We start from the raw sequence: 27850 nt of genomic DNA, 5'->3' as shown, positions 1-27850 counted from the left end.
AAAGGTAGAAGTCAAACTTTCCAAAAACAAATTACATGACATGGATTGTTGTACAAAACTACAGCTTCTCTTCATAGCAAAAGCAAATATTTGCATTGTCAAGAAATGCAATATTTGGATTGTAACACTTCATAACATGGCTTTGAAAAAGTTAGAGTTTAAAATAGAAGCATATAATTAGACATATCGGAATTCCTTTCTGTATGTTTACTATTGAATCTGCTTCCATCACCCCCTCAAACTGTGTTCAAATTTATTGTGATTTGTTGAATAATATCTTCCCTGTTATTTGATTTATCAATTATACTAAATCTTGAGACCAGTCTTCCTGTACCAGAACAGTTCCAGACAATTTTAAACACCTCTACAAAATTTTCTGTTAACATTCCCTGATGTAAGGAGAACAGACCCAGTTTCTCTAGTCTCTCTGAAGCCTCTCATCACTAGTAAATCTTATCTGCTCCTTCTCTCGAGCTTTGACATTCTGCTTAAATGTGAGTTACCCTGAATTGAAAGCAGTACAATAACTGAGGCCTAACTAGTGATGTTAAAAATTAACGTAATTTCTTTTTGTAAACTCTGCTTCTATTTGTAAAGCCAGTCTTTTTTTAAGAGCCGGCTCACCTCCTTTGGATATGGATTTAGGATGTTTGTACTGGAGAACTGAGGTAGGCCTGTAGAAAATAGGAGCAGGTATTTGGCCCTTTGAATCTGCTCTTCTATTCAGTACTCAGTAACATGTTCCTGCTTTTGCGCCATGCCCTTTAACACACAGAATTATATCTAAATCCTTCATAAAAAACATTTTAATGTTTTGGACTCAACAACAAGAGAATTCCACAGGCTCACCATTCTCTGGGTGAAGAAATTTCTCCTTGTCTCAGTCCTGAATGGCCTACCCCATATCTATAGGATATGACCCCTTGTTCCAGACTCTTGGTCATTGGGAACATTGTTCCTGTATTTAATTTGATTAGTCCTATTAGAATTTTGTAGGTTTCTTATGACCTCTAGTGAGAGAGTCCTAACTAATCCAGTCTGTTCATAAACTGAAGTCCCTTATCCTGAGTAAGTCTCGTCTTCATCTTATCCAAAGCTTGACATCTTGTTTGAAAGTGAGTTAATTCAAATTGGACACAGTACTGCAGCAGACTAGTAATTGACTCGTGCATTCTTCTCTTTGTGCAGGTTCCTGTTGCAGATGGTGGGGATCCTCCTTGAGGACATTGTAAATAAGCAGTTGAAGGTGGACATGAGCGAACAGCAGCACTCCTTTTATTGTCAGCAGATTGGCACTCTGCTTATGTGCCTCATACACATCTTCAAATCAGGTAACACAGCTTACCCTTTCTGGCAGAAAGGATACGAGCTGAAATACTTTAACAAATACTAATATTAGATTTTGTGCTTGGGCCATCATTCACATCCATTCTCCGAAGAAGCCCACTTATTACATTTGAACTTCTCCCAGGAGTGTAGTATTTTCATTCCGATTTGAGTAAGCAGTGTTTAGTTTCATCTCCCATCTGGGAGATCACAACATGGATAACATTGAATTCCCTCAAAAGTGGACTCGTAAGAGTCAAGAAGTTGAGTTCCACTTCCATTCCAGGGCCTTGAACATATGAATTTAGACAGACATTCCCAGTGCTGTAGTGAAGGGATTTCCTTACAGAGGCCCCATCTTTCAGATAAGACATTAAGCTAAGATCCAGTCTTCCCTATCAGGTGCATCTCAAGTAGCCCATGTGAAGCATAGTAGAAGAGTCCCCTGATGTTTTGGAAATATTTGTTCCCTCAACTAATATCACTACAGAGAATAAGATTCATCTAGTCATTATTGCTGTTTAAGAAAGCTTGCTTTATACAAATTGGTGTCATCTTTTCTCCCTTCCAAATCTTCAAAAGGACTTTAAATGGTTCCAAAGCGTGTTGGGGCAGCTTTAAGTCATGGAAGGCACTATGTAAATGCATATCCTCCTCCCTTTCTTTCAGGGATGTTTAGAAGAATCACAGCAGCTGCCACTAGATTGATTGTGGGGAATGGCTTTGATGGAAGCTTTTACACATTGGAAAGTTTGAATGCCTTGGTTCAGTCCATAATTCCCACTCACCCATCTTTAGTACTGCTTTGGTGCCAAATCCTACTGCTTGTGAACTACACAAACTACAGCTGGTGGTCAGAGGTGCATCAGACCCCAAAGTAAGTACAACAAACAGAAGGCTCTTGATTCCCTGTGAAATATAACAGCACCGTACTCTTTTGTATAGTGCACCTAGCAAATGGAATAAAAAGAAATCAGTCTCTGAATATAAGTAGAATGAAGTTGATAAATTATGTTGATGTTTTGTCCTGCAGTATTGTTTTCAAATTCCTCCATGGCATTAACCCTGCCAAGCATCCTTCTGTCTACAAATCTGTGATCTCTGCACTTTCCGATTCTGCCGTCATTATCCCCACTTACTTCACCCCTATTGGTGCAGAGGCCCTCGGCTCTGGAGTTTCTTTCTTAGGAGATTTCTGCCACTTTTCTTATGATACTGTTTGTTGAAAAACTATCCCTTTGGTTTATTGGTCAGCCACTAGCTTTAATGTCTCTTCCTTTGAGTTGTTGCAAGTTTTTGCCTAATTCCACTCTTGTGAAGATACTTGGGATGTTTTACTCAAAGCACAAATTGTTGTTCAAGGAAAGTGAGACATGCGTTGGGCACTTTTGCTGTTAAGGCACTGGCGAATACGGCATTGTGTTCTTAAAACAATTTTAGCCTTTTTTCAATTGATAACAGAAAGGTGGTGGGGGAAGACAACAAGTTTTGCCAGACCCCTGCACAAACTGTATTTGTTCTATATTGTGCCACTTTGTTCTTGAACAAAGAATAGCATAATAAGGTATTGACTTCCCACACCCCAAGAAAAAGTCAGAAAAAAACCAACTAAATGCTATGCTGGAAAAGGTTGGTGTTTTATTATAGTCCACTGAGAAGCTACGTGATTCACCATTATTTTCATTCATGCATTTGCGTCCTTACCTACACACTCACTTTTGTTTCTGTGCTTGCTCCTTGCCACTGGTGCACTCACTCCTTATCAGTATCATGCTTGCTGCCTGCTTGTGCCCTTGCACTGGCACCCTTTTGCTCACCCTGTCTGAGGTGTGCTCACACCCTTTCATAGAGTCATAGAGATGTACAGCATGTACAGCATGGACACCAGACCCTTTGGTCCAACTCGTCCATGTCAACCAGATATCCCAACCCAATGTAGTTCCACCTGCAAGCACTTGGCCCATATCCCTCTAAACCCTTCCTATTCATATACCCATCTTGGATACCTTTTAAATGTTGCAATTGTACTAGTTTCCACCACTTCCTCTGGCAGCCGATTCTCTCTTCACCAACATCTCTCCCCGCCCCCCCCCCCAACACCCCCGACACACACGCGTGCGCACACACAAAAATGTTGCCCCACAGGTCTCTTTTACATCTTTCCCCTCCCACCCGCAGCCTATGCCCTCTAGTTATGAACGCCCGTACCCCAGGGAAAAGACTTTGTCGATCTATCCTATCCATGCTCCTCATGATTTTATACACCTCTATTAGGTCACACCTCGGGGTCCGACGCTTCAGGGAAAACAGCCCCAGCCTGTTCAGCATCTCCCTATAGCTCAAATCCTCCAACCCTGGCAACATCCTTGTAAGTCTTTTCTGAGCCCTTTCAAGTTTCACAACATCTTTCCAATAGGAAGGAGACCAAATTTGCACACAATATTCCAAAAGTGGCTTAACCAATGTCTTGTACAGCTACAACATGACCTCCCAACTCCTGTACTCAATATTCCCAATAAAGGAAAGCACACTAAATGCCACCACCTTTTGTGTTAGTTGTGAGCTTGCACCCTTTCTGGACTAAAGAATCGTAGACTGGTTAATATTATTGTGACTGACTATTCTGCCAGTTACCCCCGAAAGATTGCATTGTTCCTGGCAGAGCAGTTCATTTGAATGGCTGCCAGGACAGTGACCTCCCAATCCTTCCTCTCAATTGCTGAATGTGACAGGAGTTGCAAAGTAGTGAGAACATTATCAACTCCAACTTGTCCAGCAACCTAACATGGACATGGGTTGTTCAGTCCAACTTTTCCTTCAAAGATATGGAGAAGTGTGTGAGCACGCAGACTGTGTACTTGTTTTCCTAGTCTCCCAGTTACCTTTTTTATTCTCTTGTGGGATGTATGTGTCACTTGCTATATCAGAATGTATTGTTCATCTTTAGTGGCTCTTGAGTAGGTGGCAGTCAGTTGCCTTTTTGAATTCCTATGATCATATTGTCTAGATGCATCCACAGTGTTGTGAAAGGCATTTCAGGTCATTGATATTCAGCAGCATTGAAACAACTGTTTTGAACTTCAACTTAGTCAGTGTTTGAGAGCCTGCAGATGGTGGTGTTCCCTTGTGTCTGCTGCCTTTTATTCTTCAAGATAGTACAGGTTTCAAACATTTCAAAGGCACCAGGGAACCTTGGTGAGTCATTGCAATTCATCTTGTAGATGGAACGCAGTCCTACCACTGCAACAGTGCTGGATGGAGTGACTGTTTAACAAGATGGGTAGCATGTGGATGAAGTGTCAAGATCAGAGTGGTGCTGGAAAAGCACAGCAGGTCAGGCAGCATCTGAGGAGCAGGAAAATCGACGTTTAAGGCAGAAGCCCTTCAGGAAGGATGAAGGGCCTGTGTATGAAGTAGTCTTCGCCATAGATGGCGTGTAACAAGCTGCTTGAATATTGTTGGAGCTACACTCATACAGAGTATTCCAAAAACGTTCCTGATCTTTTTCCTTGTAGATGATGAAGACTACAATCTTCCTGCTATTGAATCCTTTCTGTGGTTAATTCAATGCAGTTTTTGGCTCATGTTTTAAAACCCTCACCCACTCTCTGAACGTCAAGGAGAGATGGCCATCTTGTTTCTTATTGGAAATGATCGTTGCATGGCATTAGTAGTTTGAATGCTACTTGCCCCTTTTAAGTCCTAGCCTGGATATTTTACAGGTCTTGCTGCAAATGGTTATAGGCTGCTTCAGTGCCTGATGAATCACGAATGGTACTGAACATTGTGCAATCATCAGGGAACACTCCAACTTCTGACAATAAGAAAGGAAGGACGTTGATGAAGTAGTTGAAGATGGTTGGGCCGATGACACTGAGGAATCTGAGATGCTGACCTCCAAAAGTCATAACCATCTTCCTTTGTGCTGGATGGGTTTTCCCCTTACTCACATTAATTGAGTTTTGCTGGGGCTCCTTGATGCTGCGCTTGGTCAAATTCTGCCTTGATGTGCAGAGCAGTCACTCACCAATCCCTTGCTGAGTTCAACTGGTTTGTCCATGTATATACAAGCTGGTACTGAGGTCAGGATCTGAGTGGCTCTGGCAGAACCCAAGCTGGGCGTCACTGAGCAGTTCCGTGCTGAGCAAATGCTGCTTGATAGTATTTCCCTTACTTCATGACAAAATGTTTTTAGTCACCAGTGATCCAATGAGGCACCAATTAGGTGGATTTGTCTTGCTTTCTGGACAGAGCATACCTTAGCAGTTTTCCACTTTGCTAGCTATATATCAGCGTTAGAGCTGGTTACGTTTAAATCCATGGTTGAATCATGTGGATGGCTCCAGCATTCCAGGACCATGCTACTACTTTTGTATTTTACTGTTTTAAAAAAAAAAATTGTATCTTTTGTCAGATCTCTTTTTTTTTCTCGTAACACAGGAGGCACAGCTTGTCGAGCACTAAGTTGCTGAGTCCTCAGATATCTGAAAATGAAGATTCAAAATCTGTATCTAAGTTGGGTGTGTGCAATAGGGAAATAGTTCGAAGAGGAGCCCTCATTCTTTTCTGTGATTATGTGGTAAGATTCAGTAGAATTATTATTGAGTTTTAAAGCAAAAGATTGATTTTGCAATGCTATATGTGTCATACAGAAGTAGTGTTAGCTTAGTATAAAATCAGTCTCTTGGCATATGAAGAAAATGGGTTTTGTTCTATGTGCTTCCATTAGCTAAATAGGTTCACTGTGGTAACTCAGCTACTTTGTGAGTGATGAAACAGAAAATTCAGATGAAGAAGTCTGTCTGTCTTCAAAACCATAGATGGCCATTTTAGCTGTTGAGCTCAGTGCCAAAATTGTTTTAGCAAGCACCGGTTTTATGGCTCTCCATCTTTTGCTTATGTCCTGCAATTCTTCAAAATATAGACAATTCAATCCATTGTGTCTTGTTTCACCATTTTATTAGCTTGCAGCAATTCTTCATCTTTCTCAGCTAAGTTTTGTGCCCATTCTCAGTCATCCTCCATAGAATTTGACCTCTCCAGTGTTCTGAAAAATTAAAATATACATAATTTCAAATACATTTCACAAAACGTTAAGACGAGCTGTGAGAGATTGGGCTTTTAAAATAACTGTCATGGGACGCGAATGATGCCAGCTAGATTAGCAAATATTGTACCTCCCGAACTGCCCTTGAAAGGGTGGTGAACCACTACAGTCCATGGGAGGGTAAGTACACACACCTGCAGTGGGAGGGGGGGGTTCCAGGTTCATTTTTAGTTAAAGTGAAGGATGTTTATATCTCAAAATTGATGGATGCTGATTTCTTTCCTCTGTTGTTCCAGTGTCAGAACCTTCATGATTCTGAACACCTGACTTGGCTGATAGTCAATCATGTTCAAGATCTCATCAATCTTTCTCATGAACCACCAGTGCAAGATTTTATCAGTGCTGTTCATCGTAACTCTGCTGCCAGTGGGCTTTTCATTCAGGCTATCCAGTCCCGATGTGACAATCTTGCAACAGTAAGTATGTTCTTCCCCAGATTATATTTTTGTGCTATCAGCTCTTCAAGGTCCTTGTTGACTGACTGATGTTAGGCCAGTGAGCATCAGAACCAACCATGTAATGAAGTTGTCCCTTCAATGTGTATTGATTTGGTTGAACTGACCTTACTGGGTTAGGAGCGCAATGCTTTAATTCAAAAGGTTGGAGAGAATCAAACGTGTCTTACTGCATCACTTCAGCTGGTGTGAATAACAAAAGCTTTATCAGCATAGGGGGACCTTTAGATGGAATCGATAAGAAAAGGCCAGTGGAATACCCACAGGTTTGAATGATGAGAGGCAAGACTAACCCTCAGGGTTTCATTCTGTTGGAGCAGGTAATGTAATTGCGCTGCATGTTGCATAAGCTCACATATGTTTGTGATAACTTTTCCTGCCTCTCTTTTGGAGACAATTGGCACAGAAGGCAAAGACTTTTTTTGTTTTACTGACCATTCAAGTCCACACCTTGGTGCTGAACAGTGGTGATTTTCACTTCTTGCCTGTAGAGCTCTTCTCCCATGACTACTGGTGTCAGGTTGTGACTATTGCGCTCAGATTTGCACCTTCTTTGGCCTGGCTACTTGTTGGCAATGATGACTGGATCTACATCTGGAGTGTATTATTTGCTTGTCCCATGTCTAGTTGTAGCTTGTACCATATCAAATGGAAACAATCTCTTCTGTGATGACAGTGCAACCTGTCTCAGTCCTACCTGGGATATAGAATTTACATCACAAGAATAGGCTTGTGTTCATTTTCTTTGAGCCCCCCCTCTCCCTCAAAGCAGAGTACGGCATTTCTATTTCTTCCTCTCTTGTGTATTTATCTAGCTGCTTAAATGTATATTTTCTGTTCACTTCAACGGCTCACAATCACCAATTGCTCCTTGCAATAGTGAGTTTTAGGTTCTCATTACTTTTTGGGTAAAGATGTTTCTCCTATTCTCCTTACTGGATTAATTTATTACACTTGAATCTTATTGTTTTCTCTCCCCCTACCTTGTAGCCAACCATGTTAAAGAAGACCCTGCAATGCTTGGAGGGGATCCATCTCAGCCAGTCGGGGGCGGTCTTGATGCTGTACATTGATAAACTGATAAGCACACCATTCCGAGTACTGGCACGGATGGTGGACACTCTGGCTTGCCGACGAGTTGAGATGCTTTTGGCAGAAAGTTTGCAGGTAAAATGAAATCTTGCAGTTTAATTAGCTCTGCAACTGCACTCTTGGCCATAGTCCTGTGACCATTTTCTCCTGATAGGTGTATTATTTTGCCACATACCTTCAGCTGAAGTCATATCTGAACATATTGTGCTGAGTTATATTATAGGAATATGGGTTAGAGCTCGTAGATTTGCAGCCTGCTTGACTATAATTTTCACTTGACTGGGCAACAGGTTATAATCATACACCATCTTTAACTGGGTAATACATCCCAAGATGCTTCAAAATATTGCGAAACCAAATTGCACATTAAGCCCAAAAGAAACATTGGATGAGATACTGAAAGTTTGCACAAAGTGGAAGGTGAAAGCTGGAGCTAACTTCTGCACTTGAATTTTTTTTCTTTACTCCTTTATGGGATGGTCACCATAATAGCCCATCCGTAATTGCCTTGAAACAGATTGGCTTGCTCAGTCACTCAGTAGATGGGCAGCACGCTGGAAGAACACAGCAAACCAAGCAACATCAGGAGGTGGAGAAGCCGATGTTTTGGGTGTAACTCTTCAGGACTGGGGATGGGTCTAGGGGGAGCTGTAAATAAAGGGAGTGGTGGGGGAGAGTAGGGTGATGAAGTGGGATAGGTGAATACAGGCAGAGGGTATGACCTGGTTGATCAATGGGAGGAATGAATCTGATTGGTGGGAGGGAGGGGGGTTGCTGGGAAGGGAGTCAGAGGAAGGTAGGGGAAGGGAGGTCATTTGAAATTGGAGAACTCCGTATTGAGGCCTAGGCTGCCAAGGCGGAAGATGAGGTGGGGTTCCTCCAATTCACGGTTTGGTTTGTTGTAGCAATGGAGGAGGCCAAAGATGGTCATGTCAGACAGGGAGAGGGAAGGGGAATTAAAATGTGGGGTGACTGGGAAGTCCTGTCGGCTCCTGCAGGCCTGACTGAGATGCTTGGCAAACTGTTCCCTAAGTTTACGTTTGGTCTCCCTGATGGAGAGAAGACCACATGGTTTACTGTATCAAGTGCACTCTAGGTTGGAAGAGAGGCAGGTGAACTTGGAAGGACTGTTTGGGGTCCTGGATGGAGGTAAGGGGGTGTGGTGTACCGGCAGGTTTTGCATTTTTCCGGTTGCAGGGGAAGGTACCTGGGGGTTTGGGGGGATGATGGGGAGAGTGGCGCACACCAAGGACTGTTGAAAGGAACGGTCCTTGCCGTAGGTGGAGAGGGGAAGATGTTCTTGCTGGTGGGGTCCAGTTGGAGTTGGTGGAAGTATTTAAGAGGACGTTTTTGAGGGCAGTTAAGAGTTAACCGCATTGCTGATTTACAAAGCTTTATGTTGGGAGAATTATATTGTAAAGTTCGCACACTGGATAACTACTGATGGGGCTTACCTGTTTATATATTTAATTTTTTAAACTTGTATGGGGGTGATATCTGTTATTGCTATGCCTCAAAGTGTTGAAGCAGCAATATTAGAATAATTGGAAGTTTTTGGCCATATGGAACTTTATTTTGGTTGAACAGAGACATGTTGTTAAAGATTTTTGTCTTGTGCTCATCAGGACAAATGCAAAAATAAAAAATTAAGAATTAATATTACAACAGAAAAGATTGTTGTTTGGTTGGCAAGTCAATTGATATGCGATGGCATTGTAATGGAGAAGGCAACAAGGTTCCTCAAGCTCCTGAGTTAATGTTTTAAAAAAAAACAAAGCTTGAATGTATTCCACTTATTTGCAGAGGACAGGTGCCTGTGTATGGGTGTATGTTGCTTCTGGCAAACACAGTGAGCCACCTTTGAGCTTAACTGATCATCTTAAATCATTTGGATATCAGCACACTCTGCATTGTTGTGATTTATTTGCAATTTGGCGTTCTTGTGATTGTCTTGAAAACTTCAAGACATATAGCCTCAGAAACATGTCTCATTTCCCAGCTATATTAAAATGTTGCGAATCCTCTCATCCTGATCTTGTTCTTTTATTGAATGGGTTTGTCCATCCCAGCTTGGCTCAGTAGTTGGTTTAGTCATAAGGTCATTGGTCGGTCTGTATGAAGGATACATTTAATTTCACCATTCCAGAAAACTACTACCCTTCCTTTCCAAAAACGGTACTATTTGGGCATTCTCCAGTTTCCATTCACATGGCATATGATTTCTCATCCTCATCTCTCACAGGATAAACATTCTTTGTAATTTGCTGATGTACTACACAAGGCAAACAACATCGGCACACCAATTGCAGCACTGACTTCCAGTTCTGGAAGTCATTGCTTCACACAGGACCGCAGAGGCTCACGTAGCTGGCAAGAAAATTAGAGGGAACATTGTTCAGGATTCAAAGATATATACATTATGCCCTTCACATCTGAACTGTGTAAAGAATTCTACTCATTCTGTCCTAATGTCTCTTGCATCTGTTTCAGGATTAAGTTGTTCTCTGATAGAATGAACTAGCAATCAGTGCTAGTCAGTGCTGCAATTGGTGTGTTGATGTTGTTTGCCTTGTGTAGTACATCAGCAAATTACAAAGAATGTTTATCCTGTGAGAGATGAGGATGAGAAATCATATGCCATGTGAATGGAAACTGGAGAATGCCCAAATAGTATCCTTTTTGGAAAGGAAGGGAAACCAAGCTAATTCAGCAAATAAAGGTGTGTTAGCTCACTGTGGAGACAGTGTTAGAGCCTGTAAGGATGAATCCATAGCACATCTAGGTGAAGAAAAATAGAAATGGCCAGGGGTTTTAAAAGTTACTATTATGACCCAAAACCCTCAACTAACAAGGAATGAGAAGTGGATGTGGGATATAAGGGTAAATCCTTGGGACACTGTCAAAACATGTGAATTTCAGAGATTGGCATCTGAAAACAAAGCAAATGAATAAAACAATACCATATTAAGTTTCGTGATGAGAAAACAGGAGATGGTTAAATGGCAACGAATTCAGCACGAGAGAATAGGAGACATGTTGAGAGAAACTGAAGAAAGCAAAATTACTTAAAGATGTGTACAATGAGAGAAATGGAAAAATTGAGACAGTGAAAATGAAAGGAATACCTTAACAAAAAGGAAGTTGTCATTTCAAGCCAAAAAATTCTTTACCTCTCAGCCACACAGAAACACCTGTCTGACACCACTATTCTGTCAATGGAAACTGCCCAATCTGCTGACCGTTTCCATTTTTTTGTTTAGTTTCAGGTTTACAATATTTATTGTGATTTGTTATAAACTATTTTTAAAATTAAGATGCTCTCTTTATAGAATAGTGTTGCCCAAGTGCCACGTGAAGAGTTGGAAAGGCTTCAGCGTTATCTACAGACAACTTGTCTTGCTCAAAGGTACAAAGACTTGAGTTGATCTTGTGTTTATCCAGTTTATGCTGGCATCATGACAGGAGGGGCGAGAGGCCAAAGTATTCATCCTCAGGGCCTTTGAAAAGTGGGGAAATTTAAAACAAAAATCATAGTTACCATGGAACCTTATTTGAATGTGCAATTGTTGTTGCTTTAACTTGTCCGGTTATGGGGTATTGATGCTGTGCCTGCTCCTGAGGTGAGTGTGTTGGTGCATAGCCTTGTCTGGATGGAGGGCGGGGTTGGTTGGTGCAAGCCTTGTCCGAATGAAAGGGGTGTTATCACCATTCCTGATCCAGATGACAGACAAGTGAGCACTATGCCTGGTCCATTTGTGGGGGTTGTTGCCAAGCTTGGTCCAGATATAGGGGGAAAGGTGAGGTATTGTCTGCTCTGCATCTAGGAATGTTGCCTTGACTGGTGAGTTCATGCTAGAGTAGACTTGATGAATCAAGACCTCGGAATGTTGCTGAGCTTTAGAATCTGCTTTGCTATAACTGTCTCCGTTAACCTTAGGAATAATAAATTCTGCTTTTATTTCAGACACCAAAGATTGTACTCCCTGCTGGACAGGTTTCGTATAACAGTTGCTGCAGACACAGTCAGCCCTTCACCAATCGTGACCTCTCACCCACTGGATGGAGACAAGCTGTCCTGTATAGAATCTATCACTGTGGACAAAGTGAGAACACTAGGGCAGTGGGATTGCCTTTTTTTTATGAATTGACTTGACATTCATCAATAAATTGAGTGAAAATAGCTGAGGCTAGTTCTGCTCATGAAGTAATTATTTTTTGTTGTGTTGCAGCATTATTGGTGATAGTGTTTCAAAAACTCAAAAGTTCTCCTGATTAATTATTCCCGTTTGGTAAGATTTATGACCTTTGACAAGGGTTTTAATGAGTTTTGGCAAGGTGAACAGAAAGATGAGCATTCTGGATATACGTTTGCTTGCGGAGTTGGAAGGTTTGTTTTCAGAAGTTTTGTCACCATAGTAGGTAACACCTTCAGTGAACCACCGGATGAAGCATTTGCAGACGCACGCACACACTATAAAAGATTAAAAGCTATGAAGATTACTTTTATTCTACATTTTCATAAACTATAGAATGTCTTGTCACAATAGTTTCAACCACTCATTGTATCTTCTAATGGAAAACAATGTTTGTATTTCAATAAGAAGGAAGTATTAGGGTAGAGTTTTGCAGTGGGATGAAGTGACCTTCATTGAGAGAATGTACGTTGTCAAAACTATATGCTTTTGAATACTATGTTACCTGAGGTGAGTGCTCCCATGGCACTATTTCTGAAGCAGAGGAGTTATCTGTAGTGTTCCAGCAGCAAGGGATAAATTGTGCAGCAATCGCTAATTGGATTATCTTGTCATTACCAAATTGCTGTTTGTTGGAGCTTACTGTGTACAAATTGGTTGTTGTGTTGTCTACTTTGAATCCTTGTGGCAGGGTGATAGTGTCCTTAGCTCTGAGTCAGGAGGACTGGGATCATGTTCCAGCTGCTCCGGAAGTATGTAATAACATTTTTGAACAGGTTCTTTGGAAAGTATCTTGAACAATAGCTGTCATTCAAAGTGCTTCATTGGCAGTAAAGTGCTTTAAGATGTGCAATAGATAAGAGAGACACTTACATATAAATCTCTCTTTTAAGCATAGTAGGGGTATTAACTGCGGTGCTGTCCCACACAGTGAAATAGCTCACTTAACAAAATGCTGTAATACAGCAGAGGTGAGGTGTTTTCTTCAGAATGGTACAACTGGAAAACATTCTTAAGTAATGTTAAAGCCAGTTAACAGAATGACTTGGGACTCTTTTCCTTTCCTGTTAACTGGGGGGGCAATGGTGCAAGGCTTAGGGGAGGGGAGAGAGAGGGGGGTTGAGAGGCAAAAAGAAAATCCTTTATGGAAAGATTGCTTGTCCTTGATTTGCCCCATTATTGTTATCAAATGTTAATTTTCAGCAACCTGAAAGCAGCCAAGAGCAAGATGTAACTGTTAGAATCCTAGGTTAGTAACAACATGAAAGGACACCAATCAGCCCACCTTGTCTGCTGTGGCCCTCTTAACTGTGATATTGGAAAGTTTGTGCAATACCTTACTGAGATCAAGGAATAAGAATTAAACTCCTATGATTATACTGAAAACCCTTGTTCAGTTAAATATGTTCTTATTGTTTTCTTGTGCAAACAGGACTGGTATATCTCACTTGTTAAATGGCAGTGCTGCAGCAAGTTAAATACTGCTTTAATGGAGTGCACTGAATTACTTGATAAACTTCCTGAAGATGACCTCCACTCTGTCATGACAGCTAAGGTAATGGCTTGGTCGGTCTGTGCTGAATTAGTGTTCCTAATTCCTTTACCCGCCTGGGAAATTGAGCACAGGTGAAACTCTACAACAGTGTAATTGACCAAAAAGCTGAAATGCTTCATGGGCGAGTGACAGAAGGAAGGGAATGCTGTGAAAGATGGAAGACCTGAAGGGGTCAAAATAATCTTTTGGAAGGAAACTTCTAGTGCCTGTGGATTGTGCCTTTCTAACACTAACATTTCTTCACAACTATGTGGAAATGTTACACAAATTTTTTGTCAAAATAACAGTAAAATCACTGGCATTTGGGTTCATTAAATAAATTTATGCCTCTCCATTCTTAAACTGCCTGGATTACAGCAGTTTGTTACTGTTGGAAAAACACTTTTTGAATGCTACTGCATATAAACTTTGTGCAGTGAACACATATTGATAATCTAGTGCCTTTATCACCATACCATTTCTGAGAGAGCTGACTAGAAAACTATATGAAGATAGTTGAGAACTAACTTTTGTATTGTGGTACCATTTTTGAACATTTGATCATGTTTTCAATATGCTGTTTATCTTTCCTTTTTCAGGAGTTCAACCTGAACCTTCTGAAGCCCTGCTTGGCGTTTGGTTTGCGTGCAATCTCTGCAGATCAGACTAGTGTGCTTTTTGAAACTGCCAGACAAATCACCTTGGACCAGGTGGCATTCCATGTCCAGCATCTTCCTGACAACCATCGGGTGTTCCAAAGGTTGTGTCCATCACCCAATTCCTCTTACTGGAGTAAGATTGGTGAGCTTTATGGTAAGAGAACCCTGCTGCAAATGAAGAAATCAGAGTGAAGTTAGGACATGGAAAGGAAAGAGTTGTATGGATGTAGATTCTTCCGTGATGTTTGTATGTTCTTAATTGTTTTCTTGCTAATAACATAATTTTGAAGTGGAGCCATGGTTATGACCTAGAAAATCCAGCTGCTAATTGGCACCCCCAAACAGCCACGTGATAATGGCCAGAAAATCTGATGGTCATGTCATTTGGAGGATGTATATTGGCTAGACATGTGGCATAACTGCTGCTTTTATTCTTTTGCATTCATGTAAAGGACAGCCAAGTTTAATATCTCGTTTGAAAGATAGCATGTTCAGCTGTGTAGCATTCCCTCAGTGCCAAAGCTTCAGCCTCTATCTAGAATGGGCCTTGAATGCTCTGAATCAGAGGCAAGAATGTGATCAGTGGAGTAGCATTAGAGGCTTACAGAAACAAAGTTAACAGATAATCACGGAGGCCATCATCAAAAAAAATTTAAAAACCTTTCAGAGAAAAAGAGGGAAAATATAGTTGAAACCAATGACTGAGTACCACAAAACCTATTGGAAAGTGGAAAGAGTGTTTGGGAAAAGGTACAATTCATTTTTCTGTTCTAGATCATCTTTTTGGAGGATCAGTTATGCTGTTCTTAAAACTGAATTTTTTAACAAAATCTTTATTTGAGGGTTTTGAGGGTCACTGGGCCAGCACTTGTTGGTTATCCTTCATCAGGGAATAGGTGATGGTGAGCCACCTTATTGAACAGCTGCAACCTGTCGTCTTAGACTATTTAAAAATGTGTTTTATTTTGGTCTGAGCCAGATTTTCCTTTTTGCTGTTTTTGTTGAAGTGGTTGTCATTAAGCCACATACATTTATTAAACCCTTTGTTTTACAGGGGATATGCAGTTCTATCATTCTGTTATTAGTCTGTGCAATGCACTGGCTCAATACCTTCTCTCTCTTCCCAAACTGCTACCGTCTCTTCAGATTCCCACTGAAAAAGAGGCTGATATTGCCAGCTTCATGGTATTGTCCCTTGAGGTAAGGCTTGGAAACTTGCAGCAAAAAAGCAACTTCGGATTTGTTAACCAGCGAATATATTCACCTTGTTTGTAAAGTTTACGTCGGTTTTCAGATAGAATGCCACAGTTGTGTTGAGGGAGGTGTAGATGGGCTTTCATTTTATTTTGCCATGTGCACTCTTTTATGTAAACATGCTGTGTTGAACCCATTGTCTTTGGGACCATAATATGACAGTTTCATAGTCAATTACACATCTCATATGAACCAAGGTCAGGAATAGACCATTCAACCCTTTTTGTCTGCTCTGCCATTCAATAAGATTATGGCTAATCTGACTGCAAACTCCAATGTGCCTTCCTGGCTATCCCTGATAAATTTTCCCCTCCTTGCTTAAGAAGAATCTCTAACTCCTGCCCTCAAGCTATTCAAAGATTCTGCTCTACTACCATTTCAGGAACAGAATTCTAACAACATTCAACTCTCTAACAGAAAACATTTCACCTCCACTTTCTTTTAAATGGGTGCTTACTGATTTTTACATTGATGCACCTAGAGTTAGGGGTCATAATGAGAGAAGCCATCCTCTCCATATCTACACTGACAAGATCCCTCAAGATCTTTGTACCAATCAAGGATTAATATCTCTAGGGCATGGAAATTTGCTGTCTTTGCCTGGTCTGGCCTGCATGTGACTCCAAATCCAAAGCAATAAGATTGACTCTTAACTAGCCTCTGAAATTGCTAAACAAGGCACTGTGTTCAAAGGTAATTAGACATGGGCAACTCAACACCCAGCCCACATGGAAGAATAAAGATTGTTTAAAAAAAATCACCTTTTTACTCTTCCAAACTCAGCAGACACAAACCTAGCTAGTCCAAACAATCCACTTGTTCCAGGTAATAATTTGGCAAATTTTCTCCAATCTGCTTCCACTGTAGTTCCATCCTTCCTTAAATAGGATGATCAGTACTGTGCACAATACTCCTGATGCAGTCTTACCAGTGCTATCTATTTCTTTGTTCAGTTCCCTTCACAATTAATTATAACATTCGATTAGCTTTCCTCATTACCTGTACCTGCATGTGAACCTTTGTGATCCATGCACCAGGAGAGCCAGATCCCTATACTCAGAGCAGTACAGGCTTTCGCGGTTTGGATAGTATGCTGCTTGCTTATTTTTACTTCAAAAATGGATCATTTTACATAATCCTACATTGCAATTCATTTGTCCGATTTGTCAGCCCACACAAGCACACTTTGCCCAAACTGTCCTAATGCCCTCTTCCAACTTAACTTTGACATTCTTTGTGTCATCATCAAATTTGCAACCATAGTTGTCCCATGTCCATGTCAGTTATATAAATTTTAAACATTTGAAGTCCAACCCAATACATAGTACTGTTAAGAAGAGGGTTTCAGGATATTGAGTCAAAGACCGATAAGCAATATAGTTAATCAGGATGGTGAGTGGCTTGGAGGGAAACTCTCAGGTGGTGATGTTCCCATGTACCTATTATCATTGTCCTTCTAGGTATTAGAGGTTATGGGTTTGGAAGATGTCTTGGTGAGTTACTGATTCTTGTAGCTGGGGCACACTGCTGCCACTTGGTTCAGTAATGGAGGGAGTGACTTTTGATAAGTGCCTCCAAGTGGGCTGCTTTGTCCTGGAGTTGTTAAACTTACTGAGTGTTGGTGGAGCTGTCCTCAACCAGACAAGTGCAGATTATTTTATAACGCACCTGATTTCTATACGGTGGACGAGCACTAAGGAGTCAGAAGGTGTGCCGTTCTGATCAGAATTGTTACCCTCTGACCTGCTCTTAGTTAGATTATTTATGGATATAGTTAAATTTCTGGTCCTTAGTAATCCCAGGATAGCAAAGATGGGCATTCAGTGATGGCAATACTGTTGAATGTAAAGATTCAATACTTCAATTCTCTTTTGGAGATTTTTACTGCCTAGCACTTGTATAGTGCAAATTTTACTTGTTATCATCCAAACTCTGGGTAATGTTCACTTATTGCTAAAACACAGATTGTTTTAGCGTATGAGCATACTTCTCAAACTGTGCAGATATTCTCTGTGGGTCTGGTAATGGGTAGGGGTAGGTTTGCATGACAGGTTAATAGTTTGTTTTATTTTTATGTAAATACCCAACTTAGAATGTACAACAGAGAAACAAGCCATTTAGTCCAGTGTGTTTTTTTTTTGTTTAAATATACTCCACAGGCCTTACATGAACTTGTATTAATTTATTATACCTTTTATGTAACTGATGTGCCAAGAGGCTTCACAGGAGATATAAGCTGTGAGTGAAGTTTAGACAGGACTGGCTTGAAACAACTGTGTGGCTAACTAGGTTGAGTTTTCAATGCATTTTTAGAAACCGAGGTAATCCCAAATAGCTGTAGATTTTTAGAACTTATGATTTGGTAGCTTGGTACAGCCTGTGGTTCAATCTGTAAACTTTAATTTTCTATGTTTGAAATAAATAGAGCAGTGGATGTGAGAACGTTTTGCCAAGTGTTTTACTTGAACCAGAAAATGTCCAAATGCTGGCAAACTAACACAGTAGAAAAGGCTGTAAATATGCAGCAAATCAGTCAGCAAGAGATGAAGCTGCAGAACAGTAAAGTATTTGAACTTTCGGCCCATCTTATGTTCCCTTAGAACAGCTAAGTACTTTAACAATGCTAGCAAGTTATGATGAAGCACTCTGATGGAAAGGTACAGGATGGAGGCTAGTTTGGAATCTGGTCAATGCTGATGTTTAACTGAATGTTGTATATCAGTGCAGTACATTCTCTCTTTCTGTGTGTCTGTTGCTACCATGTTCATGTCATTAATTAATGACGTGATTTTGTCATTGTCATTCAGGCACTGTGCTGGCAGTTGATGCATGATCAGGTTCCATTAAGTCTGGATTTACAAGCTGCTCTGGATTGTTGTTGCTTAGTTCTGCAGCAACCTGACATTTGGAATCTGCTGGCCTCGGTGGCCTATGTAACTCAAGCCTGCTCGGTTATCAACTGCATCCGGTTCATCATCGAAGCAAGTAAGGGTTTGTTTTTATCCATTTGTCAGAGCAATAAATGCAAGCTTGTTGATCAAGCCTGTTCCATACTGTGATGTCTGGAGTATCATGACTACATGCTTTGTCTCACTCTTCCACTTCCAACTCTGTAACCATGAGTGATATTATGAAAAGTTTTAAGAATTGATCAAAATGGGCCAGTCCAGAAACTCTGATGAACTGAATGCTATCTGCGAGGACACATGCATTCTATGTGATGTGATTTAATTTAGCTTTCTTTTGGAGGCATGAAGAAAGTCAGCACTAATCTGCAGTATAACACAACGATTCCTAACTCTCTGGGGCTGTGCTCCTTCTGCTTGAGTTAAGCATTTGTTGTGGTGCTGGTGTGATATTTATCAGTTTCAAGCTGATAATAAATCCATTTAGCCCATTATGTCTATTGCAGCTCCCCATAAACCAATCCCTGTCACCCTTTTAAGTTTATTTCTTTCAAGTGTCCATCCAGTGTTCTTTTGAAATCATCATCTTATTAAATTTCACCATTGTCGAAGGCAGGAAGTTCTAACTCTCTGCCACTAGTTATGCGAGTTCAGATGCTCCATGGATCTCTTGCCCAGATACGTGGATCTCTATCCCATAGTCTTTGTATCATCACTTATTGTGTTTTTTTAACCTTACCTGACTCATTCGAATTGCCAGAATCTTGTACCACTCTATCGCATCTCCCCTCCGTCTCATATGCTGCTTTATCTTGTGGCTCCATTGCATTAGATTGCCACATCAGTGCTAATTGAAGGTCAGGCTGGTGCTGAGATTCATTGGAAACCAGATTTAAAATGTCCAGAAATATTTTCTAAAAGCAGCATGGACCCAACACATGGATTTGTTTCATTACTGTTTGGGTTGGTGATGCACGAAGACTCTTGAGACAGTCCGTTGGCTTCACACTGATAGATTAGACAGTTATTATTGGTGAAACTTCACTTTGAGTCAAATATTGTCAAAATGTCGCTGTCTATCTGTAGAGACTTTTTTCCTCTATTTACTGAGCGACAACTCTGGTAATAAGGTGTTTCTATTGGTGGTAGTTATGTTGTTTTTGGATTGTGACATTTTTTTCAGAAAGGAGGATAAAGGAGAGCTCCCCAGATTGTGTCAGTATTTGCATAGCATGTGTAATATTATTCTTTAAATGAACATTCTCCCAACCACCACCATCTTTCCTTATCAGTATAATTTTGGTCCATTTCAATGTTGCTGTAATGGTGTTAATGTCCAGTTTTTGCAAGTAATTATTTATCCTATTCATTTTGACAGTTTAAAGGAAACTGTGTTCCTTGAAATGAACAGTCTCAATCCTCAAAGATTTGTTTAAAAGCCCTGAGTTTATTGATTTCTACCTCTCTGATGCTGTCTAACATTTTGTGCTTGTGATTCATACTATCTGTTTATTTCAGTGGCAGTTGAGCCAGGAGAGCAGCTACTTTTGCATGAGGAGAGGAGAAAGTCAAATTCTGACGAAAGTACAGTTATGGATGAAGAGAGTGAGGATATGTTTGACCGTAAGTAGATTTGACTTCACATTGTTTCCTAAGAAACTCCAATTATCTTAGCAGTATGCAGACATTTGAATACAGAAGTTAAAATTTAGATTTTGTAGTTTTTGGAGATGTTAACTCCTCCTCCTGCACCAGAGCTGTAGTGGTTTACAGCAGAATAGAGGCCATTCAGCCTATTGTATTGTTTAATCCTTCTCTCCAGTTATCCAAAACTAAATTTGCCATTCTGTTTTCTGCCCATGTTCTTGTCTGTTGCTTCAGACATTTAGTGAGCTTTTAGTTAAACAACAAAGATTTCTTTTTCAAACACACCCTTGACCAAATCATTCCATGCTCCAACATCCTTCATATAATAGAATTTCTCTGAAACCCTTTCCTTACTCACAATGATGGTTGTAAATTAGTGACTCTGTATCACTAACTTCTCAGTCAGTCTTTCTCTATTAATAAACCCCTTCATAATTTTAAAATTATCTTGAGTCTCTCCATTTTGATTGCACTAGAGTTGGGTTCAGCATCTTGTGTCTTGTCTTAACTATGGCATTACATGCTGACATCATCCTGATGAATCAGTGCCATTCTATAATGAGGTTTCCAAACTTGTGCATATTGCTGCAACTGAGGTGTAACCAAATATAACTATCATTAAGGAGAAAGTGAGGTCTGCAGATGCTGGAGATCAGAGATGGAAATGTGTTGCTGGAAAAACGCAGCAGGTCAGGCAGCATCTAGGGAACAGGAGAATCGACGTTTCTGGCATTAGCCCTTCTTCTTCCTGAAGAAGGGCTAATGCCCGAAACGTCGATTCTCCTGTTCCCTAGATGCTGCCTGACCTGCTGCGTTTTTCCAGCAACACATTTCCATAACTATCATTAGACAATTGTTGCAATTGGCGAACAGATAGATGAAATTCAGTGCAATGATATCAACCCTAAACTTACTTAAAAGGAATCTGAATGTGTATATCCAAGGCTACAAGACGAGGTACTGGAAAAAGGAATTCGATTGGACAGCTAGTTTATTCAATTTAGGTCTGATGGGCTGACTGCTCTGCTTTATGCCATAATTTTTTTTCTGGATTTATAGAAATGTGAAACAATTTACTTTGGTAGGAAGAACCCTGAGAGACAATATAAAATATTGTAAAATTCTACAAGGGTATAGGAGCAGAAAGACCTAGTTGTAAATGTGTATAAATCAATTTTTCATATTCCATCGTGGGATGTGATGTTGTCTGTCCCTAGTTACTCTTGAGAAGGTGGCAGTGAGCTGCCACCTTAAACTGCTGCAGCCCATGTATTTTGGTGGACCCACATGCTTTTAGGGAAGGAATTCCTGGATTTGACTCAGCAACAGTGATGGGTAAGTGGGTAAGTGGACTGGGGGGAGACTTGCAGATGGTGGTGTTCCCCTGTATCCTTTTCCTTCCAGATGGAAATGGTCATGGGTTTGGAAGGTGTTGTCTGAGGATCTTTGGTGAATTCTTGCAATACATCTTGTAGATAATACATGCACACAGTAGTAGTATGGAGGGAGTGGATGTTTGTGAATGTGCCAATCAAGAGGGCTGCTTTGTCTTAGGCGGTATCAAGCTTCTTGTGTTGTTGCAGCTGCACTCATCCAGGCAGGTGAAGTATTTCATTACTGGTCCCTGACTTATGCCTTGTAGATGGCTTTGGGGATTCAGGGGATGAGTAATAGTATTCCTAGTCTCTGACCTGCTTTTGTAGCATCATATTTATGTGATGGGTCCAGTTGAGTTTCTGGTCATTGGCAACCCCAAAGATGATAGTGTTGGATTCAGTGATGGTAATACCATTGAATGTCAAGGGGTGGTGGTTAGATTGGCTCTTATTGGTGATGGTCATTGTCTGACACTTGTGTGGCATGAGTGTTACTTGCCGCTTGTCAGCTCAAACCTGGATATTGTCCAGATCTTGCTGCATTTGGACAGTGAAGGTGGCAGAACAGGTTGAGAGTGGTTAATTTTTTTTATTATTAGTAGGGGCAGAAATAGAAGAGGAAGGAGGTTTTGTTGAACTTGTGTAAGAATCTAGTTTGGCCCCAGCTCGAGGTAAAGAAAATATTGCTTTAATACCTCATCCAAGAGGTGACATTTTTGATATCGTAGCAACACCTCATAGCTATCTTAATTTGGATATGTTATGGTATGTTTCTGGATTAACTGGGACTTGAACCCACAGGCAGGAAAACTACCATTGTCACAAAATTCTTGGCACCACGCTTCATGCAATGTGATTAAGTTATGGAACAAAGTTTGAACCTATTCACTTCTAAGGAACAAATTGACTCCTGATTGAGGTGGCAGCATTCTTTCAGTGGACACATGACTTTAAGATGATGCTTCGGGGCAAAGAAAAAGTACAAATTTTTCAGATTTGGGTAAAGACAAAATCTCTCTTTTCAAAGAAAAGACCAAGTTCTGTTTTAAAGCTCACAGGGCAGTAGCCTACACACCAATCCAAATGAAGATGTTAAATGCACAGGAGACAAATTTACATCATTTTGACATGTTCCTGAAAGATCTTAACTAGGTAAATGTGGAAGTTTATCTTTCTCCTTGTTTTTCCTTCTTTATTGACTGAAACACTTACGTTCGTGTTATTTCATTTTAGTTATCGTTGAGACTGTGCTGTTTAACCCTTCTTTGTTTCCTTCTATTTTAGGACCCAAGTGCATTACGAAGGCCTGTGATGTGATGACTGAAATGGTGGAGTGTCTCCAGACAGTACTGTGCTTCGGACATTCCAACAACGCACGAATCCCAGCATTCCTGAATCCAACTCTTAGGAATATTGGTATTAGCTTAGCCAGACTGCCTCTGGTCAACGGCTATACCCGTACCCCTCCGTTGGTAAGTATAAGTGACATTGCATTCCTTTTGAAGCTTGCTTCTGGAGTCTGACGTTTGACTAGAAAGTTGTTGAAATATTAAAATACCGATAGATGATGAAATTGTATCTACTTGCTGGAGATCTAGAACATGTGACACAACCTCCGGTTAAGAGGATAATCATTTAGGCCTGAAGTGAGGAGAAAATTCTGAATGTTGGAATTGGAGATGTTGGTGTTGGACTGGGGTGTACCAAGTTAAAAATCACGCAACACCAGGACATAGTCCAACAGGTTTACTTGGAAGGCACTAGCTTTTGGGGTGCGGCTCCTTCAGGTGGTAAACTTGGACTATAACCTGGTGTCGTGTGATTTTTAACTTTGAATTTTTGAATCACGCTATCTAGCTTATCCACTCTGTTGAGAATATTCAGGGTTGAGATCTCAGGGAGTATGTGTATTGGTGAGCAGATGAGAAGGTGAACTGATGGCAGGCTATGAGCTCATTAAATGGTATAGCAGAATCAATGGACTGCATGATCTATTGCCCCTCCTATTTTTTTTTAATGTTCTGTGTTCATAATTTGCACACTAACAGTGCATCACTTAGGAAATTGTGTAATCCGCTCCAGTTGGCCATATATAAATTTGATATCAGTCTACTGGACTGTATTTCCTCAGTGGTGGAAAAGGAATTGGACTAACTGTTGGGAAGCTGAAATTAAAGCTAAGGTTGTTAAAGTGGATAACAACCATTCACAATTAAAAAGAGTAAGTTGAGTTGATTATATGTGGAATCTTCAGAATGGTGCATGAGGCGAAAGTGAGTACTGCAGATGCTGGCGATTCGAGTCAGTGTGGTGCTGGAAAAGCACAGCAGGTCAGGCAGCATCCGAGGGGCAGGAAAATCGATGTTTCGGGCAAAAGCCCTTCATCAGGAATGAGGCCCCGTTCCTGATGAAGGGCTTTTGCCCGAAACATCAATTCTCCTGCTCCTCGGATGCTGCCTGACCTGCTGTGCTTTTCCAGCGCCACGTTCTTGATCAGAGCATTAGTCCACTTCTAGTAATTTCTGTTAATCTTTACCATTTCTTTACTACTTAAATTCAGCAAATATATGAAATTTAGTCATTGTTTTAGTTTTTAAATTTTCAAGTCTTGTGCTACAAGCCAGTGGAAAACCTCTCTCTGGTATATGCTCAGAGTTAGAGTAGATTCACATCAGTTTAACCTTAAACCAAGTAAAAACATCCTAATTACGTTTTTTCACTCTGTTCCCATTCCTCTTCAATCCTTACCTTCATTGACATACCGAGTCTAATCATCAATGTTCACTTTATTTCTTCAACCACTAACTTTTGGAATTACATTCTATATTCTGACTACGCTCTGTCAAGAACTTCCCCCTGCACACTGCTATAATGCACTGTGGTCTCTGGAATTACAGCCACAGGGGCCACAGTTTAAAAATCAAGGCCTTCCATTTAAGACTGAAGTGAGGAGGTTTTTTGTTCCTCTGATTGTAAGTCCAGCTTGTATCAATTACCATTTTTAAAATTTTAAATACTGCTATAAGTTAGACTCCTAATCTGCATCATTCTAATAGAAAAAGACCAAATTTTTTCAAAACTTGTTTGATTTTGTGTTTCCTTATTTTGAGACTCTTGACTGTAACCTTGTCTCACTCGTTCTCCAGTTCCTTCTAAAGCCTTCAGACCTGATGCTAACTGATTACCACTTCCTGTTTACCTTTTGTTTCTTTCAGTTTTGGTGTTCTGCAATGTGGTCCTTTTTTGAAAAAAATCTAGTCATTGCTCCTTAATTTTTATTTCATTAAGAAATTGCTCTTGTCAAATTGTCCAGTTATGTTGAATTTTTATTCTGCCTCAGTTTAAACTTTTGTGGCTGCTGGGTAATGTAACAAGGAAGAAAAATTATATTTTACTAATGACTTGTGAAACTGTCAAGAACATTGTTTCCGACATGTTGTGCTTTTGGATATTGCTTAATGTAAGTTAAGATTTGCAGATAAAATATGAACATGCATGTCACAGACTTCATTGTATGGGAAGAATGTTCCCTTCTCATTAACTCTTTACTGAATTTACTCAGGTGTGGAAGTTGGGATGGTCACCACAAACTGGGGGTGAATTTGGTACAACTCTTCCTGAAATTCCAGTTGAGTTTCTTCAGGAGAAAGAAGTCTTCAAAGAGTTCATCTACAGGATAAACGTTCTTGGTAGGTGGCAAAACTTTGTGAAAATGCACTTTGGTATGGACTTTGCTGACTATCATTTATAGAGTGAGAGAGGAGATGAGGGGTACAGTGGTTAGCACTGATGCCTCACAGTGCCAGAGACCCGGGTTCAATTCCACCTCAGGCAACTGTCTGTGTGGAGTTTGCACATTCTCCCAGTGTCTGCATGGGTCTACTCCGGGTGCTCCGGTTTCCTCCCACAGTCCAAAAATGTGCAGGTTAGGTGAATTGGCCGTGATAAATTGCCCGTAGAGTTAGGTGAAGGGGTAAATGTAGGAGAATGGGTCTGGGTGGGTTGCTCTTCGGAGGGTCAGTGTGGACTTGTTGGGCCGAAGGGCCTGTTTCCACACTGTAAGTCATCTAATCTAATGATATTAAAATGATAGACTGGTCTTGACAGTGACAATATTGAAAGGATTTTTCTTCCCTCTGTGGAGGAGTCTGAACAAGGGTCCACAGTTTCAAAATCATGGCCTCACATTTAATACTCAGGAGAAAATTTTTATTTTCTTTTAGATGCTTGTAAATCTGTGGAATTCTACATCACAGAAAGAAAGGAGGCATTGAGTAGCAAAAGCAGGATTACAGATTTCTGATTGACAAGGGAGGTTAGGATTATGGGGGCCAGAGTGAAAACTAGTTAATGACATAATCAAATCAGCCATGATTTTATTAAATGGAGCAGGCTTGATGGCCCAGTGCCCTACTTCTAACTCTTCTGTTCTTATTTTTACAAAAGTTAATTAGAAGTTGCTTTCATGATGCAATATTGTGCTGCGGTTTTTACGTCCTTGGCTTTTATTGGCCATGCTCCAAACTTTGTAAGCATTCATTAAGATATAATGTACACTGTCTTGAAATGAAGTCAGAAATAGCGTATGTGATTCCTTCTGTTTCAGGGTGGACAAGCCGCACTCAGTTTGAGGAAACTTGGGCAACTCTTCTTGGTGTGCTTGTGACTCAACCACTAGCAATGGACCAGGAGGAGGAAGTTCCACAAGAGGTACAACCAAATGGCCGTGGTGGTTAGAGACCTATTCTAACTGAGCAGTTGAAGACTATGGAAAGAGTTGTGAGAATTGATGTAACAAAGGTCTAGCATGAGAGGCCAATATCTAGCTGTTATAGCCAGACCATTTTAAGATTGACTTCTGTTCCAGCAAGCTTTGCACACTTGACATGTTCACATTTTTGCTCATATCTTCATAATTTGGATGCATGTTTTTGCTGTTATGTCTCTCTTGTAACAGTACCCTCTCTATATTTTTATTAAGGAGGACACGGAGAGGACCCAGATTAATATACTTGCAGTGCAAGCAATAACCTCCTTAGTGCTAAGTGCTATGTCAATTCCAGTGGCAGGGAATCCAGCCACCAGCTGTCTTGAACATCAGCCTCGTAATAAAGCTCTGAAGGCTCTGGACACGAGGTCAGTTATGTCAAGTCATAGAGTCATACGGCATGGAAACAGACCTTTTGATCCAACTCATCTGCATCAATCAGATGCCCCAAACTTCCCTAGTCTCATTTGCTAGCATTTGACTCAAATCCCTCAAAAATCCCTCCTAATCATATACCCATGCAGATGCCTTTTAAATGTTGTAATTGTACCTACCTCTACCACTTCCTTTGGCAGCACATTCCATACATATGTCATCCTCTGCATGAAAAAGTTGCCCCTTAGGCCCTTCTTTTTTAAATCTTTCCCCTCTTTCTTTAAACCTGTGCTGTCTAGTTTTGTGCCCCCCCATCCTAACCCTAGGAAAAAGACCTTGGCCATTCACTCTACCTATGCCCCTCGTGATTCTATAAACCTCAAAATGTCACCCCCATCTCCGATGCTCCAGGAAAACTGCTTCAACCTATTCAAGCCTCTCCCTATAACTCAAATCCTCCAGTCCTGGCAACATCCTTGTAAATCTGTTCAGTACCCTCTCAAGTTTAGCAACATCTTTCCTATAGAAGAGTGACCAGAGTTAAATACTGTATTTAAAAAGTAGCTTCACCAGTGTCCTCCATAGTTGCAACATGACATCACAATCCCTATACTCAATGTTCAGACCACTGAAGGCAAGCGAGCCAAACATTGCCTTCACGTTCTACCTACCTACGATTGCACTTTCACGGAACTATGCACCTACACTCCTAGATCACTTTGTTCAGCGACACTACCATCAACTGTATATGTTCTACCCTGTTTTGCCTTTCCAAAGTACAACTCATTTATCTAATTTAAACTTCATTTGCCACTTGGCCCATTTCTCCATCTGATCAAGGTTCCATTCCACTGAGATGATCTTCTTCACTGTTCACTATACCACCTATTTTACTGTTATCTACAAACTTAGTAGCCATACCTCTATATTCACACCCATATTATGTATATAAATGACAAAAAGCAGTGGAAGCAACACTGACCCTTATGGCACATCACTGGTATAGATATATCTTGATATATTTAGCTACAAGTACAAATTGACCTGCCAGTTTTTTTTGTAAGATTGTCTGTCTTAGCAACAACTTGCATTTGTAGAGTGCCTTTAACACAGCAAAACTTTCCAGGGTGCTTCACAGGGTCATTTATCAAAAACAAG

General features: G+C 40.5%; 1 protein-coding gene across 8 annotated transcripts in view; it reads left to right on the top strand.

The window, feature by feature from the left end:
* The window catches only part of htt (huntingtin), a 241245-nt gene that overhangs the window by 181272 nt on the left and 32123 nt on the right, over positions 1 to 27850 (top strand). For all 8 annotated transcript variants that reach the window (XR_006313622.1, XM_043703713.1, XM_043703763.1 and 5 more), the window contains 16 exons: positions 1189 to 1331; positions 1996 to 2203; positions 5767 to 5905; positions 6670 to 6849; positions 7879 to 8055; positions 11310 to 11386; positions 11945 to 12083; positions 13606 to 13728; positions 14307 to 14520; positions 15421 to 15566; positions 18428 to 18605; positions 20045 to 20149; positions 22834 to 23021; positions 25112 to 25238; positions 26156 to 26259; positions 26531 to 26685. Coding sequence is in view for 7 of the 8 variants with exons in the window: in XM_043703713.1 (XP_043559648.1) it covers positions 1189 to 1331; positions 1996 to 2203; positions 5767 to 5905; positions 6670 to 6849; positions 7879 to 8055; positions 11310 to 11386; positions 11945 to 12083; positions 13606 to 13728; positions 14307 to 14520; positions 15421 to 15566; positions 18428 to 18605; positions 20045 to 20149; positions 22834 to 23021; positions 25112 to 25238; positions 26156 to 26259; positions 26531 to 26685 (2403 nt within the window). In the remaining variant the exon portion in view is untranslated. The remainder of the gene's footprint in view (positions 1 to 1188; positions 1332 to 1995; positions 2204 to 5766; positions 5906 to 6669; positions 6850 to 7878; positions 8056 to 11309; positions 11387 to 11944; positions 12084 to 13605; positions 13729 to 14306; positions 14521 to 15420; positions 15567 to 18427; positions 18606 to 20044; positions 20150 to 22833; positions 23022 to 25111; positions 25239 to 26155; positions 26260 to 26530; positions 26686 to 27850) is intronic.

Source organism: Chiloscyllium plagiosum, chromosome 2, assembly GCF_004010195.1.
Source record: "Chiloscyllium plagiosum isolate BGI_BamShark_2017 chromosome 2, ASM401019v2, whole genome shotgun sequence".
In the NCBI taxonomy this organism is placed as follows: Eukaryota; Metazoa; Chordata; class Chondrichthyes; order Orectolobiformes; family Hemiscylliidae; genus Chiloscyllium; species Chiloscyllium plagiosum.
This window is presented reverse-complemented; position numbering and strand designations above follow the sequence as displayed.